Raw genomic sequence first — 26,842 nt, forward strand, 5'->3', positions numbered from 1 at the left:
TACATTGCTGTTTTGAATTTGTAATTATGTTAACATAAAACCTTCACTTTAGTTAAGATGAATAGATTATTAAGTTTTCTTTGTAATAAAACTCTGTATAATATTAATGATTAAATTTCCTAATTTATGTATATATACATTTTTTTAGTTATCAGCTGATTGAAAACTCAATACTTTCCATTATACTTAATTGCTACATTAGATCCACTATAAATTGATTTTTTTTTCTAACAAGTTGCCTTGTTTTTAAGCATGATAAAGATTTTATTAATTTTAAGTTAAAATTTGGTAAACATTTATGAAAGATGTTCAAAAGTATAGGTAGATAACTAGTTTCAGTGATTAATTTCACATCTTAAATATTGTGTCAAAGACTTTTAACATATCAAAAGCTTTTTTTTTTTTTGTCCTGAGGTAGAAAATTTGTAAAATTTATACGGTTGTTGCTTATCATCTTCAAAACACAATGAAATCCTCACATTATAAATTTTATCATGTGACTGCATGGTAAGAACGTTTGCTTACTGACTACATGATTCCATGTTTAGTCCCATTGCATGGAAATTTGGGCAAGTGTCTTCTGCTATAGCTATGGGCCAACCAACGCTTTCTAAGTGAGTTTGGTTGACAGAAACTGAAAGAAGCCCATCATATACCTAAATATGTCTGTGTGTGCATGTTTGTGTTTTTCCCCACCCCCACTGCTCCACCACTTGACAACTGGTGTTGGCTTATTTACATGTTTATAAACCAGCATTCAGCAAAAGAGATTGGTAGAATAAGTACCAGACGGAGAACTGGCAGAAACGTTAGCACGCCGAGCGAAATGCTAAGCAGCATTTCGTCTGCCGTTATGTTCTGAGTTCAAATTCCGCCGAGGTCGACTTTGCCTTTCATCCTTTCGGGGTCGATTTAAATAAGTACCAGTTACTCACTGGGGTTGATGTAATCGACTTAATCCCTTTGTCTGTCCTTGTTTGTCCCCTCTATGTGTAACCCGTTGTGGGCAATAAAGAAATAAGAATAAGTACCAGGCTTAAAAAAATAAGTACTGGGGTCAATTCCTTCAACTAAAACCCTTCAAGGTGGTGCCCCAGCATAGGCTGCAGTCCAATGACTGAAACAAGTAATCGATAAAAGATATCTTTCTCAGAGAAACTGCGACATTCCCAGGCTTGAAAATACTCAACAGATGAGTCTTTGCTTTTGAACACACCACAAATAGTATCTGAGCACACTATGAGCACCATCTTACTGACATTCTGTGTCTTTTGATTGTGCTGCATTATCCTTTCTCTCATGATAGTGACATCTGTGTACAGCCTCATTCTGTACTTAATTTCTCTCAAAATATTGAATTTTACTGAATTTCAATTTTCAATTGTCTCAACTATATCAGTCTGAGAAGATTTAGAAAAATCAAAATGCTAAAAAAAAAATACCCCACCTACTCATAGAAATGAGAACAGATTAAGTCTTTTAATTATATAATAATAGTTATGAAAATCAATAAGAAGAATGACTAAAAAAACAATCCTAAAACAACAAACAGATCATCAAAAGAATATAAACTAAATATCTGTAAATAAGTGTGTGTTTACAGAATTTTTTTTTATATAAATATATTAGCGATCTGAAACATATAAGTTTATGTATAAATATATATATTTGCTTTATTGTAATTTGAAAATCATTGACAAGAATAACTTGTTTAAACTATTTCAGTGTATTATTTATAAAAACCCGACTTAACTTCCATCTTCCACACCCCATAAGGCTGATTACTTATTAATAGTTAACTCTGATCATAAAAACATCAAGCGATTGATACTGCTTTTAGTATTGGCTTGTGATCAGTAAATTTTTATATGTTGTCTCTATTTTTATAACAGTAATAATTTATATATATATATAAATAATAAATTGTTAATCATTCATTGTCATCATCATCATTGCAATCATGTTATGCTCACTTTTCTGTGGGTTTGACAGATCTTCTCTAGCACAGTGTCTCGCCATTTGTTGTAATCCCCGAGATCAGCTTTCTCTATTTATTCCTGTGTCTTTCTTATTCTTCATCTTCATGATCTCCCATTTGGATCATTTGGAAATTTATCCATCTGTTATCCACTATATGCATCACATGTCCACATCACCACAATCATGTCTTGTGAATGCTACATCTCATTCCTTTTATATCCAGTCTTTTTCTGTGCTCATTTATGCTCTGCCATTCATGCACATTAACATTATACATCCAACAGGGCTTACTTACTTCTTTACAGCTTTTGCGCATTCCTTGCATCCAGTGCCCAAATTTTGCTACCATGCAACATTGTATTTTATACACAAACATCAGATAATCTGTGAGAGAGAGAATCCCCTTGTTGCTAGAAACATTAATAGCTCCCTCAGATTTCCCCAACTCATTCTTGAACTCTGGACTCCTATGATTATTAGGTTACCTAGGCAACAAACTATGAACTACTATTATGGCTTTCTCTATGCATTTGAAAGAATATTTCATAGTTCTCATACTGTTAGATACTCCTGTGCATTAGTTACATACATATTCTTTGTCAGCCTGTCTGAGCGCTGCTATCATCCCATACACACTTTTTCCCAAAGTTGTCATTATTTACACTCACATACTGTTGTGAAATCCAGAACACTTTGCATTTCTGTCGGCACATCCCTGACTTTCCATATCTCTTTGCTACACGTATTAACTGTAAACTACTTGATATTGTTCCTTGTTTCCTCTTTCTTCCAGGCCTGACTCTTAGCAGTTAACACTTTTATATACTGTATCTCCACTATGTCCCTTTCCATTCATTAGAGAAGCTGTCCCATCCCATCATCATCATTATCGTTTAACATCCGCTTTCCATGTTGGCACGGGTTGGACTGAGTACTAGCAAGCCATCAGGCTGCACCAGGCTCCAATCTGATCTGACAAGATTTCTACAGCTGGTTGCCCTTCCTAATGCCAACCACTCTGAGAGTGTAGTGGGTGTGCTTTTTATGTGCCACCGGTCAGGTTGTACTGGCATCGACCATGTTTAAATGGTGCTTTCTACATGCCACCACCACAGGAGTCAGTCAGGCAGTACTGACAACAACCATGCTTGAATGGTGCTTTTTATGTGCCACCAGCATGGGAGCCAGTCAGGCAGCACTTGCAACGTCCACACTCAAATGGTGCTTTTTACATGCCACCAGCACAGGAGCCAGTCAGGCAGCATTATATATTAATTTTTATTTGAAACCACTTTTGTCCTCCCAGTAAGGCAACCTGTGATACAGGTTCCAGAGTCCATGCCTTACTTGTATACTTTACTTTTGGCATGGGCATTTAGTGGTTGGGTCTTCTTCATGACAGATGGTAGAGGGTATGCGTTATTTAATTATCTGTAACACCCCTTCATAATAATGATATGATTGCTTAGTGTGACTGTAATACAGTAATTTTTATAGTCATCAAAGTTTGTTTCCAAGATTTGTTACTCATTTAGGGGCACTTAGTTGGAATTGAAGCTGTCTTCATAATTATAGAGGATTGTGATAGTTGCCAAGCTATTTATTCTACAAGAGCTATCTCTACAGGAAGCTCTCTACATTATGGTGCTAATGGAAGATTCCATTAATGAGGTTGGGTTTATTTTAGTTGCCTATGATAATGTCAGGAGTACTGGCTGTCAAGCCATGGTGATGTAGGCAGGTGTTCCAACTGGCAACTGTAGGGAAATTTTTATACTATCTCTCACTCATAACAGAAATCACAGGAATTATAGGAATAACAAAAATTATAGGAATACATAGAACCATCTTATTATCAGTTTCTCGTTTATCCATAGTAAATATATGATTTTGTAAACCTAAGAACATAGAAATACATAAATGGATGCTAATAATAATAATGACCAAACATAGTAATAATAGAAGCTTACGAAAGAAAATGGGTAAAGATATCAGTATCTAATAATTGCTTCAAATTTTGGCACAAGGCCAGCAATTTCAGAGGGAGGGAGTAGTCAATTGCATTGACCTAGTGCTTGGCTGGTACTTATTTTATTGACCGCCCCCCCCCCAAGCATTAGTATCGAATAATAATAATAATAATAATAATAATAATTTCAAATTTTGTCACAAGGGCAGCAATTTTGGGGGAGTGGATGAGTCGATTACATCGACCCCAATGTTCAACTGATAATAATTTTATTGACCCCGAAAAGATGGAAGGCAAAATTGACCTCAACAGAATTTGAAGATAGAACTTAAAGATGGATGAAATACAACTGAGCACTTTGTCCAGTATGCTAATGATTCTGCCAGCTCACCATCTTGGGCCTCACGGAGGCAATGACTAAGACCTTTGGCACTATGTCATGCTTGTAAAGAAGACCCATCAAGCTGAGCAAAATCACAGTTGTGGCAGATACTGGTGTCACACAAATGGCACCCGTGCCAGTGGCATGTAATAGCACCCATTACACTCTCTGAGTGGTTGGTATTAGGAAGGGTATCCAGCTGTAGAAAACCATGCCAAATCGGACTGGAGTTTGGTGTAGCCTTCCAGCTTACCAGCCCTGGTCAAACCGTCCAGCCCATGCCAGCATGAACAATGGACGTTAAATGATGGTGATGATAATGATGAATAATAGTAATGGTTTCAGATTTGGGGACAAGGCCAGCAAATTTTTAGTAAGTTAATTTCATTAACCCCCAACCCACCCAATGCTCAACTGATACCTATTTTATTGACCCCGAATAGATGAAAGGCAAAGTTAACCTTTTTTGGAATCTGCACTCAGAAGGCAAAGAGCCAGACAAAAATGCACCATTTTGTCTGATGTGCTTACAGTTCTGCCATTCAAAGACATATTAAAGATAATGATATGAAGAAAAGTAACCTCATGTTATAATGACAGGATTTGAGCTCTTTTAGTTGTTTTCTTAACTCTTTATTCTTCATAGGATTTACAGCCTCATAGACATACTGTTCTAAAACCAATGTTTGTGTGTTAAACATTTGTTAGCTATAATTGAATAATTATTAATCTAATCTTTGATATTAATAATTTTGAGGACTAGGTCATTCATCTGATGAAGTCTGTTTAATGAAATGTTTGATAGTATATGCAGATTTATAAACTAATTTCAACTCTGGCTCACATAATGTAACATTTAAAAAGTTAACATCATTAACTCTATAAGTGTAAATTTTCTAATTTCAAAGTAAATATCTTTGCTGTAACTATTTAATTAATATATGGTGGAAGAAATTAAAGTTCTTAATTGCCATCTTCAAATCTTTTCATTTCGCCAGGGAAGACTTCAAAGTTTGCTTATATTTTTGAATAATAATGAGCATGGATTGAAAATTAAAAATAAAAATATACATTTTTATTTATATAAATCAAATAAATATTAAATGTAACTACTTAAGGTTATAAGATTGATGATACATTCTAAGCCTTCTCTCTTTCTTCCATCATTTGTAAATTATAGATTACATCTTTACAAAGGGAAATCTGTTAAAGAATACAAATATCGTAGGTGCGTAGGTGCATGCATGGCTGTGTGGTAAGAAGTTTGCTTCCCAACTTCATGGTTCTAGGTTCAAGCCCACTACATGGACATCTACTTTAGCCTCAGGCCTACCAAAGCCTTGTGAGTGAATTTGGTTGATGGAAACTGAAAGAACCCCATCATGTGTGTGTCAGTGTTTATTTGTCCTCTGCCACTTTTTGACAGCTGGTGTTGGTGTGTTTACATCCCCCATAACGTGATTTGTCAAAAGAGATGAATAAAATAAGTCCCAGACTTTTAAAAAAAAGCACTGGAGTTGATTTGTTCAACTAAACCCTCCAGGGCAGTGCTGTAGCATGGCCCCAGTCTAATGAATGAAACATAGAAAAGATAATTTAAAAAGATACAAGATATGTGCAAATAAAATGCATATACACTCTTGTTTTAAAGATAAAATACTATGTGCAGGTGTTGCAGTGAGGTATGCAGTTTGCTTCCCAGACACATTGTTCCAGGTTCAGTCCTGCTCTGTGACACCTTGGAGAAGGGTGTTGAACTATAGCCTTGGGCCGATCAAAGCCTTGTGAGTGGAATTGGTGGTAGACAGAAACGTCTGTGTGTGGGAAGGGAGAAGGGAGAGGGAGTAGTGTCTGTGTTTGTCCCTCCTCACCACTTGATAACTGGTGTTGGTTTGTTTATGTCTTTGTAACTTGGCAATGTGACAAAAGAAACTGTAAGAATAAGTACCAGGCCAGTAAAAAAAATAGTATTGGGCTTAATTTGTTTAACTTAAATTCATCAAGCCGGTGCTCCAGCTTGACTGCAGTCTAATGACTGAAACAAATAAAAAGTAGAAGACAAATTACTGCAACTCTCTCTAGATAAGAAAATCATTTCTTCTTCTTATTGGAGATTTCGCAAATATGAATAACTTGGGAAGAAGTAGTGGGTGGGTGGGGTGGGGTGGGGTGGGGGGAATGAGCCAAGACATTTCAGTAAGATACAAATTGATTGATTGATTGATCTTTACTTCCCGGGTATGGGTGTCTTTTGCGGAAATGGTTTGTGTCTTATGAACAGTGTCAACTGATTTCATCTGTACATTTCAATCTCAGCACAGACTTAACATCTTTGTAAAATAAACATCTCGATATAAATTGTCGAATAAGAACAGTGAAAATTTAATGTTAGACATTTTCTCTGCAGCTAATAACTGGAGTTCATTGATGGCTCTATTTTCAGGACTAAATAATTAATTACTTTATAATACTGATAACTCTTGACTCAGTTCTCAAAGACACTCTTTGAGATATTTGTTAAAATGAAAAAAACTATTGATTTAATATCTACTTTTTACTATTAATGTAAAGTATGTTCGATTTTTTTTTTTCTTTACATTTTCAGTTGTAATGAAGTTGCATCTTAGCTCATTATATATTACATAATTTGTCTGTATCATGTTATGTGGAACATAATCTTAACATGATTTTTAGCTGATTGTAGATTTTAGCCATGATTTAAGCTGACTATAGATTTAATATTTTCATTTAACTATTAATGCAGTTTATCACATAAACTTGTCGATACAGTTTTATGTAGCAAGTCCTGCTCTTTGCTTCTAACTGAAATTTTAGCTTTTGTATTTGCATGTGTGAATGTATTTTCATATATGTGTATGTAGGTATAGGTGTGGCTGTGTGGTTAAGTTTACTTCCTAATCATATGGTTGCACGTTGGACAAGTGTCTTCTTCTATAACGTCAGGCCAATCCAAATCTTTTGAGTGGGTTTTGTAGATGAAAACTGAAAGAAGCCTGTCATGTGTGGTGTGTGTGTGTGTGTGTGTTTGTTTTGACATTGCGTGATAGCTCTAAGTGTCACTGCTATGTGAACAGTGTCATTCATTTCTAATATTCTGCAACAACATGTTTGGCCATGTGGAAAAAATATCTTGCTTGGAAACAAGTGAGGTTTGGTGACAGGAACGGTATCTAGCTCTAGAAATTCTGCTTCAAGAAACTGCATCCAATCATGCAATCATAGAGAAATGAATGTTAAGAGGAGGAGGATGATGATGTATGAATTTATATACAGGATTCGATGAATAAACTCGAGGTTGATCTTCCTGTGAATAATTGTCAGATGCAAAGCACTGATACCAATTACCACAAGTACTTTTCGAGACGGTGCAAGGGCCAAACGCTTTGCAGATTAGTTCAGCTGTGCCATGCACGGATGTGCCATGTTTGAAGTGATACAGTATGATGCCAGGCAGAGCCAGCTTTGGAAGTGCAATATTTTGAGCCATTTTGCACAAAAAGTGATGTATTTCGCAAATACATCTGACACAGAATGCTAAAAAGCTAATGAGCAAATAGAGTGATTGTCAATCTTTATATAGTCACAATAGACATGCTGGCTGCTCCTGATTGGTTGGCAACACTGATTGGTTGCGGGATTGAAGGTAGTTTGGTTGTCCAAGAATTTTCTTTCCGATGTAATACAAAAGCCTCAGGCTGACCAAAGCCTTGTGAGTGGATTTGGTAGATAAAAACTGGAAGCCCATCGTGTATATATATATATATATATATATATATGTGTGTGTGTGTGTGTGTGTGTGTGTATAGATGTATATGCGTGTTTGTGTGGCTGTATTTGTCCCCCCCACCATCGCTTGACAACCGATGCTGGTGTGTTTATATCCCCAGAACTTAGCGGTTTGGGAAAAGAGACCAATAGAATAAGTACTAGGCTTACAAAGAATAAGTCCCAGGGTCGATTTGTTCGACTAAAGGCAGTGCTCCAGCATGGCCGCAGTCAAATGACTGAAACAAGTAAAAGAATAAAGATTATATATATATATATATATATATATATATATATATATATATATATATATATATAAATGGAACAAAAAACACAATAGAGGACAATAAAGCATCCGACAGACAGACGATACAAAGGCAGACGGGGAAAAAAGAACGGTCATTTGTGGCTTTCTTTCGTCAGTCAAGTCATCAGATATCCTTACAGTTTCAGGCAGTTACACTTGAGACTGTTCAATCTGGTTGCCCACCAAAAAGTCTAAGCTAAGAGCATATTTATATGCTATGGAATTGTAATAGTGTTGGAGGAATTGCAATAGTGGATGAATAAAATCTACCCAGTTGGTGGAGGTGTTTCTCCAGATGTTGTGTCTGTCATTCTTTACTTGAATTACTTGTGTGCAGCTGCAGGTCAGCCACTTACAAACTATGGTGTTGTGAGCTCTGGGTGTCTGAGGCAAGTGAAGGGATATGACTAAGAGAGTAGCCTTGGCCACCAGATTAGCTGATGTCAATGTATCTGTAATGAAGTATATTTGTTGTCAAGGATCATCAGAATAATAATGGAAGAGTCACAGGTTTTAAAGATAGGGGATTCATCACTATGTGTGAATGGATGGTGGGAAGCATTGATTAGGTAGAAGTCAGATAACCTGGTAGGGGAAGAGATAGTAAGTGTTTGGAAAAGGATAGGACAGGGTTGAAGGTAAGAAAGAAATGAGGTTTGTCTGGAGTGTCTTTGTGTCAATCATAGATAAGAGCAAGCAGTGATCTGTTGAAAATTTCATATGATTCAGCTTCTGCAATGCTAGCATCAATGTGGTAGGAGTGCAGTAGCAAAGAGTAGTAGTAATAGTTGTAGTTCTTATTGTAGACATCATTGTTGAAGGGAGCTAGAACAAGTTTTAAAGAAGAGGGATGTGAGACAGATGTTTTCAATGAAGGATGAGAGTGATAATTAAAAAGTTGCTGCCGACCAGAGAATTAATTCAGAAGAATAAAAAAAGGGGGATTTTTAAGTGGGAGCAACTGGAAGTAATTCGTTGCCAATAATATCCAGGTGTGACAGTTAAGTGGATTACATGCAGAGGAAGTTGTAATTTTCCGAGTAAAGTTGGAATAGAGAATATAAACTGGACAACAGAAATAGTCTGAATAGTTAATGAGTAAGAGATTGGTGTCTGAGTGGAAGGCATGATGTATTGCTTGCATGTTAGGATGGTTTCCTGTGTTTCTCTCTTCTGATTCAGAGGACTTCAAAGTGATTATGGGCATTGCCCAATCTTTTCTAATTAAACCCTGAAATAGAAAATAAATTATTTCTACCTTAAAATATCAACCCCAATATTTCTTCTTTTTTTTTTCTTGATTACTATTATACTTTAAGTGATGGTGCATGGCTTGGAGTTATGGTATTGCACACTCAATCACAAGATCATTGTTTCAATTCCCAGACTAGTGGTGTTTTGTGTTCTTGAGCAAAATACTTCATTTCACATTACTCTAGCTCAGCTATAAACAGGTAACCCTGTGATGAATCAGTATCCTGTTCAGTGGGAATGTCAACTTGCCCACCTAGCCAGTGAGGTGAAATCATTTGAAGGCCAAAACGATGTGGTGAAGTGCATTGTGACTAGCAGTGTATAACTACATCTGATAATCTGGTTGATGTAATGATCATACTTCAAAATTAACAAGGATAATTGTGTCAATGTTGTTTTAATTTTTTTTACTATTTCCTTATTCTAACTTCCTTTTGTTTTAATTGATTGCATATAAAACTTTTGGTTTTTTTTCAGTTACTTGTACAAAATGGATCTCCGTTATTTATAGAAAATGTAGATCAACTGACACCTTGTGATATTGCGGAAAAAAATGGACATGGAGACATTGCTTTGTTTTTGGAATCAAAAATGGTGTTCTCTGTAAGTACCCAGTTTTGATCCAGTATTTCATTAAGCAGATATTCACACTGATCAGAAAACAGCTTGTTTGCAGAAATTATAAACCACATCGGTGGCTGTTTAGACTCAAAGGACTGAGTATTTCTAGCTGATGAAAAATATGTTGATATACTGATGTCCCAGAACCCCTTGCACCAATGTGCCAAGTGTGTTATGAACATGTTGTAAAAGAGGAGTTTTTCTCCTGTGACATGTACAACAATGACTAACATATTTACATTTAAATCTGCTGGAATGTATTAAGAATCAGTATGCAGATCATCATTTTAGACTTTGCTGTTCAAAATGCAAACAACAATTTCAACAAACAACTCATATTATAAAATATCGATACATCTGAGAAACAGCTTGATAGATAAAATGAAATTAGATGTTCCCTTAGATTTCAGCATTGCTTAAAATTTAGTTATTGTGTTGTCACATCACATACTTGAAAATCACATTATTTTCCTAGTCAAATGAAAGCTGTTTTATAGAAGTGGGAAATCTACAAAATAGTGACAAGGGTCATTTAAATTTAGATTGAAAGGGTTATTAAAGCAAATATCCAGGGTTATAATTTCAACCTTTACTGATAGAAATAGGAAGACTGAAAAATAATATAAACATAAAAGTTTTCTAAAAGTTATCCTTTTACATAGGATTCCTACAAACAAAATATCAAATGTCATCCAATAATATTTACTACAATAGAATTTCTCTAACTTTTCTATAACAATTATATTAGTAGAATTCACTGGACCATGTATTATATCTGAAGAATAGACAATTGAAAATTGCAAATCTTTATTGTAAAATTATTCTGTTTCTGTCTGTATTGAAATTGTTAGTCTTTATATTTTATAAAGAAAAACAAAAAAAAGATTATTAAATGATCAGCTATGAAGAAATATTTACTATTTAATATTTCATGTAAACGTGCATGTGTGTATGTGTTTTATTGCAGATAGAATTTTATTAGAAATTATTTTAAAATATCTCATATGCTTTATGTGTAAACAAGTGAACTTCAAAGGGAAACTGCACAACCATTCATATCAGAAATAACAAAAGCCTGGCAATAACATGAATCAACGAATAAACTTTGAATTCTAGCTTATAAGTATATTATTAAACTATTTTGCTTATCATAAAGCATGTTATGAGAAGAGAATTTTCCAAACAGTAATATCAAATGTGTATGTATATAGATAAATAATAAATAAATATTTTGGAATCGAATTATAAGCCTTCACTGTATAGTGGCTCTAGAAAATAGTTTAATATTAGGGCATAAAAGCCCCTATAATGGAAAAAATGGGCATTAGTATGCGTGGGAATTGAACACACACTTTCTGTTATATGCCCTGATATTAGACTATTTTCTATATAGTGAAGGCTCATAATTCTATTTAGAAAATTTCACTCGCCACCATTTCCTAATTCACATAAGCAAATATATATTATTGTAATAAAAAATTCCTGCAATGGCTATTACTACTTCTAAAGCCTGGAAACATATTTTCTTGTGGTGGAGAATGTGGGATACTGCAAGGCAATGTGATGACAGAAGATTATTTGACTGTTTTATACATTTTTAGTTACAAAATTCCACATAATCTGTAGCATCTTAAAAAAAGAAAGACACACTGGCAGAATATGGGCGTGGCTAAGTGGCTATGAAATGCACTTCACAACCACAAGGTCTTGGGTTTGTTCCTACTATCTGATACCTTGAGCAAGTATCTTTACCAGAGCTTTGGCTTCACTCAAGCCATGTAAATGAAATTGATGCATGGCTGCATTATAAGAAGTTTGCTTCCCAACCACATAGTTCCAGGTTCAGTCCCACTGCATGGCACTTTGGGAAAGTATCTTCTCATATAGCCTTGAGCTAACCAAAGCCTAGGAAGTGTATTTAGGGGTCAGAAACTTAAAGAATCCCATTGTATATATGTATTTATGTGCATTTGTCTTTGTATCTGTGTTTGTCTCCTACCACTAATTGACAACCCCAGTCAGCAAAAAGAGACCAACAGAATAAGTACAAGGCTAAGTCCTGGGGTCTATTTGTTTAACTAAACCCTTCAAGGTAGTGCCCCAGCATGGATGCAATCCAATGACTGAAACAAGTAAAAGATAAAAAATAAACTATGTGGAAGCCTGTCTGATGGGTTGTATCTGTTATTCAAAAGTTTAGCTTTGTTACAGCAATATCATATTCATTCTACTCAGAATCATATTAAGTGTACACACACCTGTGGAATACTCAGCCACTTGGTACACTAATTTAATGAATAAGTTGTTCGGTTGATTCAACAAATGCATGTGCTCAATAGGGAAGAGTGAGTCCATCATATATTGCTTAACTCTCTGGTATTTACACTGGGCAGATCCAGTCTCTCATACCTACCCTGCAATATCATTCCCAAAATAAACATCATCAAAATTTCATAACATTATTTACATTTGACGTCTGTGCTCTTAACCACTACACCATATGCTCACGGGCATATGGCGTAGTGGTTAAGAGCGTAGGCTACTAACCCCAAGATTCCGAGTTCGATTCGAAGCAGTGACCTGAACAATAATAATAATAATGATAATAATAATAATTATAATAATAATAATATCGAAAAATACATTAGGAATGAGAACCCAGGTTCGAAATTTCCCCAAGACACCTGATGAAGGCTGGAGGGTATATCAGCCAAAACATTGTGTTAACTACAAACATGATGAGGACAAATATCTGTCAAATGTAAATAATGTACATAATTCCTCATCTCTTCATCATCATCATCATCATCATCATCATCGTTTAACGTCCGCTTTCCATGCTAGCATGGGTTGGACGATTTGACTGAGGACTGGTGAAACCGGATGGCAACACCAGGCTCCAGTCTAATTTGGCAGAGTTTCTACATCTGGATGCCCTTCCTAACGCCAACCACTCAGAGAGTGTAGTGGGTGCTTTTACGTGTCACCCGCACGAAAACGGCCACACTCGAAATGGTGTCTTTTATGTGCCACCCGCACAAGCCAGTTCAGGGGCACTGGCAACGATCTCGCTCGAAAATCCTACAGGAGCCAGTCAGGCGGTACTGGCAACGGCCACGCTCAAAATGGTGCATCTCATGTGCCACCCGCACAAGAACCAGTCCAGGGGCACTGGCAACGATCTTACTTGGCTTGCCGGGTCTTCTCACGCACAGCACATTTCCAAAGGTCTCGGTCAGTAGTCATCGCCTCGGTGAGGCCCAATGTACGAAGGTCTTGCCTCACCACCTCAGCCCAGGTCTTCCTGGGCCTACCTCTTCCACGGGTTCCCTCAACTGTTAGGGTGTGGCACTTTTTCACGCAGCTATCCTCATCCATTCTCACCACATGTCCATACCAGTGCAATCGTCTCTCTTGCACACCACAACTGATGCTTCTAATGTTCAGCTTTTCTCTCAAGATACTTACACTCTGACGGATATTCACATTGACATTACACATCCAACGGAGCATACTGGCTTCATTCCTTGCGAGCTTACGTATGTCCTCAGCAGTTACAGCCCATGTTTCACTGCCATGTAGCATGGCTGTTTGTACGCATGCGTCATACAGTCTGCCTTTTACTCTGAGTGAGAGTCCCTTTGTCGCCAGCAGGGGTAAGAGCTCTCTAAACTTTGCCCAGGCTATTCTTATTCTAGCAGCTACACTTTCAGCGCACCCACCCCCACTACTAACTTGGTCGCCCAGATAGCGGAAGCTATCGACTACCTCTAGTTTTTCACCCTGGTTGTTTCCTGTTTGTTTACAGTCTTTATTGCACCTGAACATCTGCCACAAACAAAAACTAACTTGCTAGTTAACCTGCCTTTGATGTTGTTGCACCTCTTATGTGTCCATAGCTTGCACCGGGTACATCTTATAGAGTTACTACCTACTCCTTTTCTACATACTGAGCAGGGCCATCTACCTGATGGGGTTTGTGTTTTATCTACCTTCCTACTTATTAGGATTTTGGTTTTAGCTAGGTTGACTCTAAGGCCCTTCAATTCTAGACCTTGCTTCCACACCTGAAACTTCTCCTCTAGTTCTGATAGTGACTCCGCAATTAGGGCAAGGTCATCAGCATAGAGGAGCTCCCAGGGGCAACCTGTCTTGAACTCCTCTGTGATTGCCTGGAGGACTATGATAAATAAGAGGGGGCTGAGGACGGAACCTTGGTGGACCCCTACCTCTACCCGGAATTCATTGCTGTACTCATTTCCAACCCTCACCTTACTGGCAGCATCTCTGTACATGGCTCGCACAGCTCTCACTAACCATTCTTCTATCCCAAGTTTCCTCATTGACCACCAGATAAGGGATCGGGGGACCCTGTCAAAGGCTTTCTCCATGTCAACGAAAGCCAGGTACAGAGGTTTATCCTTAGCTAGGTATTTCTCCTGCAACTGTCTCACTAGAAATAAGGCATCAGTAGTGCTTTTACCTGGCATGAACCCAAACTGCATCTCATCTAAATTGATTCGCTCCCTAATTAGTTGGGCTATGACCCTCTCTGTAACTTTCATAACCTGATCTAACAGCTTGATGCCTCTGTAATTATTTGTATCTAAAGCGTCACCTTTACCTTTGTAGCAGTTGACTATGATGCTGCTACACCAGTCATTGGGTATGACTCCTTCGTGTATCACCTGGTTCGTAATACGGGTGACTAGGCTATAGCCAACACTGCCAGATATTTTGAACATCTCTGCAGTGATTCCTGATGGGCCGGGGGCTTTCCCGGTCTTCATACTCTTAATTGCTTTATCTACCCTGGTACTATCAACTCGGATAGCTGGTCCCTCTATTGGGTCGACATACGACAGGCTCTCTTTCTCCCATTCATTCTCTTTATTAAGCAATCTATCGTAGTGGCATCTCCAGACCTCTTTCTTTGCATCCTCATTTAATGCAAGCGTACCATCATCCATGCGAACACATTTCTCTCCTACAACATCACTATTCTCTCTCCTACACTGTCTTGCAACACGAAATACCTCGAGTCTTTGGTCCTCACGGCGCAGAACATTGGCAAATCTTTCCTTATCTGCTTCCCCTCTGGCTAAATAAACCTGTCGCCTAGCCTCCCTTCTGGCACATTGGTACAATTCCCTGCTACCACCGTTCTTCCAGTCCTTCCAAGCCTGTTTCTTTTGTCTAATAGCCCTGTCTACCTCCTTGTTCCACCACCACGTTACTCTGGGTCGGGAGGGGACCTTACACCACCCACAAATCTGGTCGGTGGCTTTCAACAGGTTGTCCCGCAGAAATCTCCAATTGTCTTCCACGTTGTATGATGCTATATCCCCTTCTATTTCGTTAAATGCTTCAAGTAACTTGTCTCTAAGTCTCTGTCCGTTTGCAGGGTCTTTAAGCTTCCACACCCTTCTCCTCCAAGCCTGTCTAATTCTGGGCACCCATTTTGCCTTGATCCCAAAGTCGCTAACTACTAATCTATGTTGTGGGGTACATTCTTCGCCAGGGTAGGTTTTGGCATTTATAAGCCGCCCTCTTTCCCTAGAATTGGAAAATTTCATAACTACAAGATAATGCATGATTAGTTCAAAACAATGTGAATAAGTATTATGTTTGACAGAGTAATCTAAATACTAAAGGGTTAATCATAGCTCTGCTGAGGCTAAAGGACAATTGTGCAGTACTGCACCTTGGGCCAAAGGCTTGTGCTATTGCTCTGGTCCAGCCAATTCATTGTAAATGAAATTGGCTGACAGAAACTGAAAGAAGGCCATTGTAGGATATGTATTGTATGTGTGTTAGTATCTTTGTCTGTGCATGCTGCTCAATAGAAGTAAATAAGTGTCACCATCATAGAAGCAGTGCCATTTGTTTCCAAAATGCCATGAAAATATGTCCAGCCACGTGGGACTATTGCGTTGCTTGGAAACATGTGAATTGGGCAACAGGAACGGCATCTGACCATAGAAAACTTGCTTCAATAAACATCATCCGGCCCATGCAGACATGGACAAATGGGTGTTAAAACAACTGCAGTTGTGATGATGATGATGATGATGGTGATGATGATGGTGATGGTGATGGTGATGATGATGATGATGATGATGATGATGATGTTGCTGTTGTTGTTGTTGTAAGGAAATTTACCATCAGACTTTAGCTCGAGGTAAAATTTCAAAAGGTTTGGCAGTTAAAACAGAAAGTGTAAAATGAAGCATTATTTTGTTTCTGATTTGTTGAGTTACCAACCAGTTTTTTATTAGGTTTTGAATAAATTGTGAAATTGTTACTGTCTGAATGTTTATGATGTTACTTTTATGATATTATGAAATCTGTGATTCTAAATAATGTTGTTGTCTTAGACAGCTCTGATGAAACCTTTCAGCAGAGTTCATTCTGCATAGTGCATCTTCATCATTATCCAATGTATGTAAGTTGATGAATGGAGGATAGATGAAATGGGGAAATTTGGACTGGTGTTTCTAGCAAACCAAGTGTCCACATAGAACTTTCAGTGTTCTTAATATTCTTTTACTTGTTTCAGTCATTGGACTACAGCCATGCTAGAGCACCACCTTGAAGGGTTTTAGTCGAACAAATCAACCCCAGGACTTACTTCTTAAGCCTGGTACTTATTCTATTGGTCTGTTTTGCCGAACTGCTAAGTTACAGGGATGTAAACATACCAACACTGGTTGTCAAGTGGTGATGGGGATGCAAACAGAGGCACAAACACACAAACACACACACACACACACACACACACACACACACATGTTGGGCTTCTTTCAGTCTCCACCTACTAAATCCACTCACAAGGCTATAGTAGAAGACACTTGCCCAAAGTGTTCCCACAGTGGGATTGAACATGGAACTATGTGGTTTCTGAAGCAAGCTTTCTACCATACAGCTACATCTCCACCTATGTAATAATATTTCTTAAAAATTGAGTGTGTAATGGTGTATAGCAATGGCCTGGAATGTGTCTAGAATTCCTGGATTTAAATAAAACTTTACCACAAAAGTTTTTTTACTTTTCATTTTATTTGTTTTTGTCTTGTTTTTTTGTCACAAACTTTCAAAATGAAATATTTCCAATTTCAATTTTCATCACTTTAAAATTGATATTTGTAATCAAACAAAATCATTATATCTTTAAATTGTTTTAAAATTTGAATGTTTTCCATTTTGGTTTTACTACTAAGTTTCGTTCATACTAATACTTGAACAAATAACAATGCTTCCTCATTTTTTTTGTTTGTTTGTAGAATGAAGGTTCCCAAGAGGATCATGAAGAGGTGGTTATTCCTGTTAGTGATACAGAGGTAAGTGATTAGCATTCTTAGTCACTGACGACCTCTTGGTTTTAGTGAAATAAAATGACTGGTAGTCAATTTGTCAGTCAATCCATTAGATTTGTCAGTCTTTTCGTCATCATCCATCACCTCATCAATCACTTTTTTTTCTTTTCTGATCTGTCAGTCCTAGCTGATTGATCGATTGATTGAACAGTTAATCAAACAAATGATTAGTTAATTGGTTAAATACTAACAATAATTCTTTCTCCTATAGACACAAGGCTTAAAATTTTGTTGGGAGGGGGCTAATTGATTATATCGACCCCAGTGCTCAACAGGTACTTATTTTATCGACCCCCAAATGGATGAAAGGCAAAGTCACTCTCAGTAGAATTTGAACTCAGAACAAAGAGAGACAAAATGCTGCAAAACATTTTGTCCAGTAGGCTACCGGTTCTGCCAGCTCGCCACCTTACAAGTTGACTAATAATAAAATAAGTGAAATAGAACGCGGGCACGTCTTTATTATTGGCACAATGACTCTTGAGACACAATAAAATCTGTTTCAACACATGAGTTCACATCAATAATCTTGCATGCCAAATACTACGAAAAATTGATTAGTCAGTCTAAATAAAGTTGACTATATTTCTACTTCACTAGAAATATTACTGTTTCTCATTAGTGTCTTATTCTCTGATAATTAGTAACTCATTTACGAGCTGTAATAATTTTCATCAGAGAAAATAATAACTTTTGTCCTGCTTTGAAAAAAACCTTATGTTTTGCAAATTATCTTTCAAAGAATATGCCCAAATTAATCTTGAAAAGTTGACAAGCTCAAATTCAGCCAATTAAATTAAATTTGTTTTATACAAAGAACCTTAGTGTTTGAGCAAAGCAAATGTGATAGGCATAAATTGCTTATTAGACTTTTCAGTGTAAATAAATATCTTTTATCTTTTACTTGTTTCAGTCATTAGACTGCAGCCATGCCAGGACATCACCTTCAAGAAGTTTAGTCAAACAAATCAATTCCAATGCTTATCGTTTCTTTTTTAAAGCTTGGCACTTATTTTGTCAGTCTCTTGCTGAACTGCTAAGTTACAAGGATGTAAACACAACACCAGTTTTCAAGTTGTGGGGGTGGAGGCAAACAGACACAAAAATACATACACACACAAACGCATACACATGCACACACAGACACACATATATATATGCACACATACATATATACATGCATATCTATATATTGAGTAATCCCATAAATAATGCAGTTTTTTTATACTTCATTTATTTTTCAAAATTAAGATAAAGTTCTTTCTTAATCTTAAATATACTCTCCTGCATTTTCTACAATGCTCTTCCATCTATATGGTAGATTTGCAAGGCCCCTCTTCCAAAATTCACTTGTCCATGATGAAAAATACTCCTCCAGTATTGTTCTGACCTTGTCTACAGAATTCATGTTTTTCCCATCCAAATGATTTTGAAGACTGTGAATAAATGATAATCAGATGGGGCAATGTCTGACAAATATGGTAGGTGGGGCATCGTTTCCCATTCAAACTGCGCCAGCCTTTGGAATGTCATCCTTGCTGTATGTGGCCGAGCATTATCCTGATGGAAGAACACCTTTTGTCTTGAAACCAAAGATGGTCGTTTTTCTTCTAGCACTGACTTAAACCACTCAAAGTGCTCACAGTGGATCTCCTTTATTATTGTTCGGGTTGGGTTTAAAAGTTCAAAGTGGACTAAACCTTTCATATCCCACCAAACAGATAACAACACCATACATGGGTGAAGAACTTCTTTAGCCTGGAGTACCAGTGTTTCTCCTTTCCCTACTCACTGTCTTCGATGCTTGACAGTTTTATAGAGAACCCATTTCTCATCACCAGTAACTATTCAAGCCCAAAAAGGTTCATTCGTGAAAAGTGACAACATAGAAGAGCACACATTCACTCTATGCATGCGATTAGACTCAGAAAGTTTGTGAGGAACCCACTGACCCAATTTGCTGACTTTTCCGATGGTACACAGATGTCAATGAATAGTTGAATGACCAAATCCAAGCTTCTCTCACTGCTTGACAACTGGTATTGTTTTGTATTCCCATGACTTAGTAGTTTTGCAAAAGAGATCCTTAGAATGAGTGCCAGACTTACAGAATAAAAGGACTGTGTTTGATTGGTTTGACTAAATGCTTTAAACTTTTAGCATTTAAACTGGCTAGATCTGGCCTCTTGCAGCAACCCTATAATATTATTCTAAAAATATACTATCACATAAGTTTGAGGTGGTGCTCCAGCATGAGTGCAGTTCAGTAAAGGAAACAAGAATAAAAAATATATATAATCTTAGTAATTTAGAAGCATATATAAATTTTAGAGGTATATTTTGATTTTCTTGATCGAAAATAATACTTTCTTAGTTATTGATTTAACTCTACAATACCTCTTAACACATTTTATAGTTTGTAAAAGCTGTTTCTCTTCAGTATTCAGTATTTTTGCTTTTTTTAAATTACTTCAAAAAATAAATCCAGTTGAATATTTGATAAATTGGAAATATCAGACTACTTTACATCTTGAAAAATAATATTTTGCTAACTATTGAAATTGCTTTAAAAGAAAAGTACTATTTTAAAATTTGAAGTCTGCATAAGAAATACATTTCTTTTTTTTTTTTTTTTTTTCTTTTTTTGACATTAAGGTGACAAGCTGGCAGAATTATTAACATGCCAGGCAAAATGCTTCGTGGCATTATGTTTGAAATTCCAATGCCACCAAGCTCAACTTTGCCTTTCATCCTTTTGGGTTCATAAAATAAGTACCAGTCAACTTACCCCCTCCCCTGAAATTGCTGGTCTTGTGCCAGAAGATTGAAACCAATATTTTGGGGACATTGCTCACATAATTCTTGGGTTCTCTAATCAAAAGTTTGTGCTGATGAGAAAGAATAATGTGGCTAAAGTGGATTTTGAAAAGTTGAAGATTAGTATATCACAGGACCATGTGAAAAAATTTCCAAGGTACAAATTAAAATTAAAGGGGAAAAAATGGATAAGGAAACTTGAATTTAACAGTGCTGACATGTTAAGAATCAAATATAGATCATAAAGGATATGGTAAAAATCAATATATTCAAAGAAGGGCATTGAAAGAAAATCAACTTATTACCAAAGGTGTAGGCATGGTTTTGTGGTTAAGGAGCTCACTTTGCAACCAGGGCAAGGGTCTTCTACTCTAGCAAATTTGGTAGATGGAATCTGTGTAGAAACCTGCCTTGTGTGTTTGTCTTTGTAATTATGTTTGTTTCCACTACTACTTGAGAACTGGTGTTGGTTTGATTATATTCCCGATAATTTAGCAGTTCAGCAAAAGAGATTGATAAAATAAATACCTAACTTGAGAAATAAGTTCTGGGGTTAGTTTGTTTGATTAAACGCTTCAAAGCAGTGCCCCAGCATGACCGCAGCGTCATGGCTGGAACATGTAAAAAGTAAAAGATATAGAAGATGTAAAAAACATGTAAAAAGTAAAAGATATAGAAGTTGTAAAAGTAAAAATAAAAGATATAGAAGATGTAAAAGTAAAAGATATAGAAGATGTAAAAGTAAAAATAAAAGATATAGAAGATGTAAAAGTAAAAGATATAGAAGATATAAAAGTAAAAGATATAGAAGATGTAAAAAGTAAAAGATATAGATGATGCTGAATCCAAAATGTTTCTTGTTTTATGTACTTTCTGTGAAGCCTTGTGAGAGTTTTTCCAATTTCTTACAACAATTAAAATCTTTTGGGGATAGGTTATCTTACATGAAAATAATTAGCAACTAGCATATAAAGAAAAAAATATATAATGATCAGAAAATACTTGTTGGTTGTTTGTTGTTCATTTAACTATGTAGATAACCTTCATCCCTTCCTTTTGTGAGAATTACAGAATTCCTTGTACTACTATCAGAGCCAACAATTCATTGTTGTATATTCTTTGCAATTGATTCATTATCATATAAATTTTCCCTTTGATGAGGAACTATTCTTTCGTAGTGTTAGATAAAATGTGGCAGGTAAATTGATTCTTAACTTCATATCTTGTTACCCAGTGTGTGTTCTAGCAATTTAGTTTATTATTAAGGTATTATATGCAAGATCAAAGAGAGCATTTATATAGTTTTATAAACCCAGATCATTAGTGATGGATTAATGTTGAGTCTTTAGTTTGGACAGTGGCTATATAATAAATTCCTTTTCATTCAGTATATGTAACTAAGGAAAAATCTAACACATTATGTCTTTAAGCTGTATGAATATAGTTGTGCTGGATTACTGCATTGTAGAGAAACAAACTGGATTAGTATCTTAATAAAAATGCTGACTAGAGAAAACTGCTCAAGTTATCAGATAATTTTACTTCTCTTTCGAAGAACACAGGGAATGTAGAATAATGCACTCCAAGTAGTTTATGTATTGGTGATGATTCATACAGAAATATAAAACTAATTTGCAACAGTTTCCAATGAATATCATGTATGTAGGAGTGATGAAGGATTGGTGGAAGAGCAGACAACAGTTAATTAAATCCTCCTTTCGCACACACAGCTACCTTGACTGATTGCATTTTCTTGTGTTCTGACAGCTTATATAGATTTCTCAACTTGTTAAGTATGATTGCACATTATTAAGTAAACCGAAGTTCTTTGAATGAAATATTACAGTGTAGTTTTTAATGAATTTCTCTATGAAAGAATTTTTTGATATTATTTACAGAACTGACATTTATATATATATATATATATATATTATATGTATTATTTACATATATATATCATCATCATCATCATCATCATCGTTTAACGTCCGCTTTCCATGCTAGCATGGGTTGGACAATTTGACTGAGGACTGGTGAAACCGGATGGCAACACCAGGCTCCAATCTAATTTGGCAGAGTTTCTACAGCTGGATGCCCTTCCTAATGCCAACCACTCCGAGAGTGTAGTGGGTGCTTTTACGTGTCACCTGCACGAGGGCTAGTCAGGCGGTACTGGCAACGGCCACGCTCAAAATGAGACAGATAGATATAGTTAGACACAGATATATTTATATATATTTACATACTACATATATATTTATTTTATTTACATATATACTTTACATCTTATTTACAGAATTGGTGTTTAATATTAGTTTTTGTTGATTATTAAAAAAATACAGTAGCATCTCAAAATTTAAACCCAAAGATTAGAGAGACAAAATTTATTGCTAAAATGTATCTGTTTTGTATAAACATTGAAAAAAAAAATCATTCTAGAATTTCTGCTAATTGATTTTCTACTTTTTTTAATTTTAGTTCCTCTGGAAAGCAAATGACACATGATTGATTATTAGATTAAGTAATCAAAATAAAATTAAAATTTTTTTCAGTCTTAAATTTCAAATTACTTCATGTTAGATTCTTTTTATAAAAATCTCTGTAATAAAAGTAAGTTAGGATAATGTTAGTGTGCATTCATTAGAGGAAAAGGAAATTCTTGTTGTTTTAGAGACGCCTTTTCTTTAGAGATACAAAGATATGTTTAAGTGAACTCATTACTCTTTTATAGATCTAGGTACAGGCGAAGTTGTGTAGTTAAGAAGTTTGCTTATCAACCACATGGTTTAGAGTTCAGTCCCATTGCATGGCACCTTGGGCAAGTGTCAATTTTTTTTCTAGATGAAAACTGAAAGAAGACTGTTGTACATGAGTGTGTGTGTGTGTGTGTATTGTATGTGTGTGTTTGTTTCTCTCTGTCTCCACATAGCATGGTAGTTGATAATGAATGTCATTATCACACAAGTGGTATCCTTCATTTTTGAATCTTTCATGAAAACATGTCCAGTCTTGGGGAGATATTATCTTGCTTGAAAACAAGTGAGTGTTGACAACCAGAAGGGCGTCCACCTGTAAAACATCTGCCTCAACAAATTCCATCTGATCCATGCAAACATTGAAAAGTGGACATTAAAGCAGTGATGATGATGATGGTGGTGTGGAGATCTACTAATTTCCTTTATCACACATGTGTACACATATACATGTGCACATTCATTCTGCCTTAAAAATTACAAGTCTTGATGTTATACTAACATTATCCATGCAATTAAGTTCAATGAATAGATTTTAACAACACAGTACAGCTATATTTATTGTTTTAAACTCTCATCATTAGAGTTAATATACAATATTGACTAGTATACAGTATTTTTCAAGCCTGACTAATCCTAACTAGCAAAGCAGCCCAATTGCTTGGTGAAGAAACACCAACTCACATCATGCAGACTTGTCATGTTAATTGCTCTGATGAGTTTCTGCTTCTATGAACCATTTATATTACTATTTTCTATCACTATTATTAATCTGTAAGAACTCATCAGACCTAACCAAGTAGTTGTGATGTATTAGAAAATTATTTCACTGCATAAATGTTTACATTAGAAGTAAATATAAACAGAGTTATTGGATTATTATAAACTCTGAATATGTATAATCTGCATAGAACAGCATTTTATTTTTAATTGATTTCTTAGTCCCTTGTGCTTAGAATTCAACTTCAGATAGATTTTGATATCATTCAAATGCTGAAAGAAATTCATTATAATCTATTTTATATTTATACCTTTTGCTGTTTTTCTGTGTGTTACTTTCATTCTAAAGAATGCAGTGCGGCTAAATGGTTATGATGTTCCAAGTTCCATTATCATCATCATCGTTTAATGTCCGCTTTCTATGCTAGCATGGGTTGGACAATTTGATTGAGGACTGGCGAACCAGATGGCTGCACCAGGCTCCAATCTGATCTGGCAGAGTTTCTACAGCTGGATGCCCTTCCTAACGCCAACCACTCTGAGAGTGTTGTGGGTGCTTTTACATGCCGCCAGCACGGCGACACTGGTGCATTGTAATTGGGGCAGTCGTCTTTTACCATATCCTTTGGCAACCTAAGCCTTGTGAGTTAAACTGGTTATATGGAAACTGTGCAGAAGCCTGTCAAATGGACTGTCCCTGTAATGTAAAGGGCTTGCCTAGTCACACACTGGGCCATGTTGATTTCCTCTGAGGTTTATGTTAAGGGTGCACAATTCTATGGAATACTCAACTACATACATTTTAATTCCATGAGCTGGTAATTCAGTTCATTGAAAAACTGAATAATTGTCATCTAAACTGATGGAAATCAATCTGCTTTTTTTTTTTTTCTTTAATAATTCTCTGCTATTTGTTTACAGGAATATAGTGGTCTCCGTACTCAAGACTTACAAGAAGTAAAAGATCAGCTGCTAGTTGAGACAGCTGATATGTTGAGTGTCCCACTCTTTACTGCTGAAGCTCTCCTTAGAAACCATGGTAAGTTCACGCTTTCTTTTTTCTTTTTTTGGTGCTGGTGGTGGTGGGGACATTTTATTTTTTTGTTACTACTTATATTTTTTTTTTCATCTCTTGTTTAAATCATGAAAGAAAATAATTTCTTTAAGACAGTCTAGAAGTAGCTACTCAATTGTACACAGAAAAAAATAGTCATGTATTCGTCGCAAAGTACACTGGACTCTAGGAGCTGCACTAATGTTAAGCACGTACATCATCCAATCTCACAATTCAAGTAGCTTTGTACTATTCTAGTGGCATGCTTTATGTTCTATTTTTCCTTACATGCATTCAGAAGGATTCCAGAATTGCTGATTTTACAAACAGTGAACAAAATAGGTGCTTATATCTACTGTTTAATTTTTTTAATTCTTTTGTAGTCACTAGACTTTCATAAAAGAAACATCTACATATCTATGAATATATATATATAATATATATATATATATATATAAATATATATATATATATATATATATATATATATATATATATATATATACACACACACACACACCAATGTTTCTTTGAGTTATACACACTGAACAATTCTTAGAGAGGTGTTTTTACTATTACTGCTATGAACACAAAATGTTAAGTTGAGACTGAATAGCTAAAACAAAGATTTTTACATAAATTATCTTGGTAGAGAATAGTAATAGACTGGAGAATAAATGGTAGGATTAATTTAATATAATAACTTTGTCAAAATACATTGAAGTGAATATATAGTCACTTATTGATTTAAATAGATACATTACACATGCACGCACAAAACATAGCTATATATCTTACTCTCTGATTCTCTTGTTTTCTCTCTTATATGTATAAGTGTGGATATATATATATATATATATATATATATAGATGTATGTGTATTGTTTACATGTAAGTATGTATGCCTGTATTATCTATAATGAGGCCAGGGCTGCCTCTGCGTGATCGTTACCAGCGTCGCCTTACTGGCACTTGTGCCAGTGGCACGTGAAAAATACATTTGAGCGAAGGCTGCTGCCAGTGCCGTTGGACTGGCTCCTGTGCAGGTGGCACATAAAAAATACCATTTTGAGCGTGGCCATTGCCAGTACCGCGTGACCGGCCCTCGTGCCGGTGGCACGTAAAAGCTCCCACTACGCTCTCAGAGTGGTTGGCGTTAGGGAGGGCATCCAGCTGTAGAAACTCTGCCAGATCAGATTGGAGCCTGGTGCAGCCATCTGGTTTATCAGTCCTCAGTCAAATCATCCAACCCATGCTAGCATGGAAAGCGGACATTAAACGATGATGATGATGATATCAAAGGATCAAAGGTCTTTCCCAAGCCGAAGGTTCATAAGGCCACTTTCCTAAATAAGTAAGGTCAGTTTCCTATATACTGTAGTGTATAGCATGTATCCCCATCTGGATGGGGACACCAGTCTGTTGCAGGATTGATCTCATTTGCCAGCTGAATTGACTGTAGCAATGTGAAATGAAAGGTTTTGCTCAAGAACACAATACACCACCCATTCTAGGTATTGAAACCACAATGGTATGTACATGAGTGCCACATCTGAACCACTAAGCCATGCACCTACACACAAACACACACACATGGACTGATAGAGAGAGAAAGAGAGAGAGTGTGTATATATATATATATGTGTGTACAAACAAACAAGCTCAACAGGGGGAAAGATATATTGTTAATCCTCCTTATTATATATGAGATTTACGAGCCAGTTTGTTCATATTTTATTTCTTATTGTATGTTTGATTTTTCTTTTAGTGATTTTTTCCTCAGTAAGAGACTTACATTGCAATCTTGAAATATTGTTTGTAGA

The 26,842-nt window shown here is 36.0% G+C and overlaps 1 protein-coding gene across 6 annotated transcripts in view; it reads left to right on the plus strand.

Moving 5' to 3' along the window:
- Positions 1–26,842, plus strand: part of LOC106874304 (ankyrin repeat and IBR domain-containing protein 1) — a 303,299-nt gene that overhangs the window by 190,117 nt on the left and 86,340 nt on the right. For all 6 annotated transcript variants that reach the window (XM_089338084.1, XM_089338105.1, XM_089338091.1 and 3 more), the window contains 3 exons: positions 10,156–10,281; positions 17,583–17,639; positions 24,887–25,004. In XM_089338084.1, coding sequence (XP_089194210.1) covers positions 10,156–10,281; positions 17,583–17,639; positions 24,887–25,004 — 301 coding nt within the window. The remainder of the gene's footprint in view (positions 1–10,155; positions 10,282–17,582; positions 17,640–24,886; positions 25,005–26,842) is intronic.

Source organism: Octopus bimaculoides, chromosome 2 (assembly GCF_046866305.1).
Source record: "Octopus bimaculoides isolate indiv1 chromosome 2, ASM4686630v1, whole genome shotgun sequence".
Classification (NCBI taxonomy): Eukaryota; Metazoa; Mollusca; class Cephalopoda; order Octopoda; family Octopodidae; genus Octopus; species Octopus bimaculoides.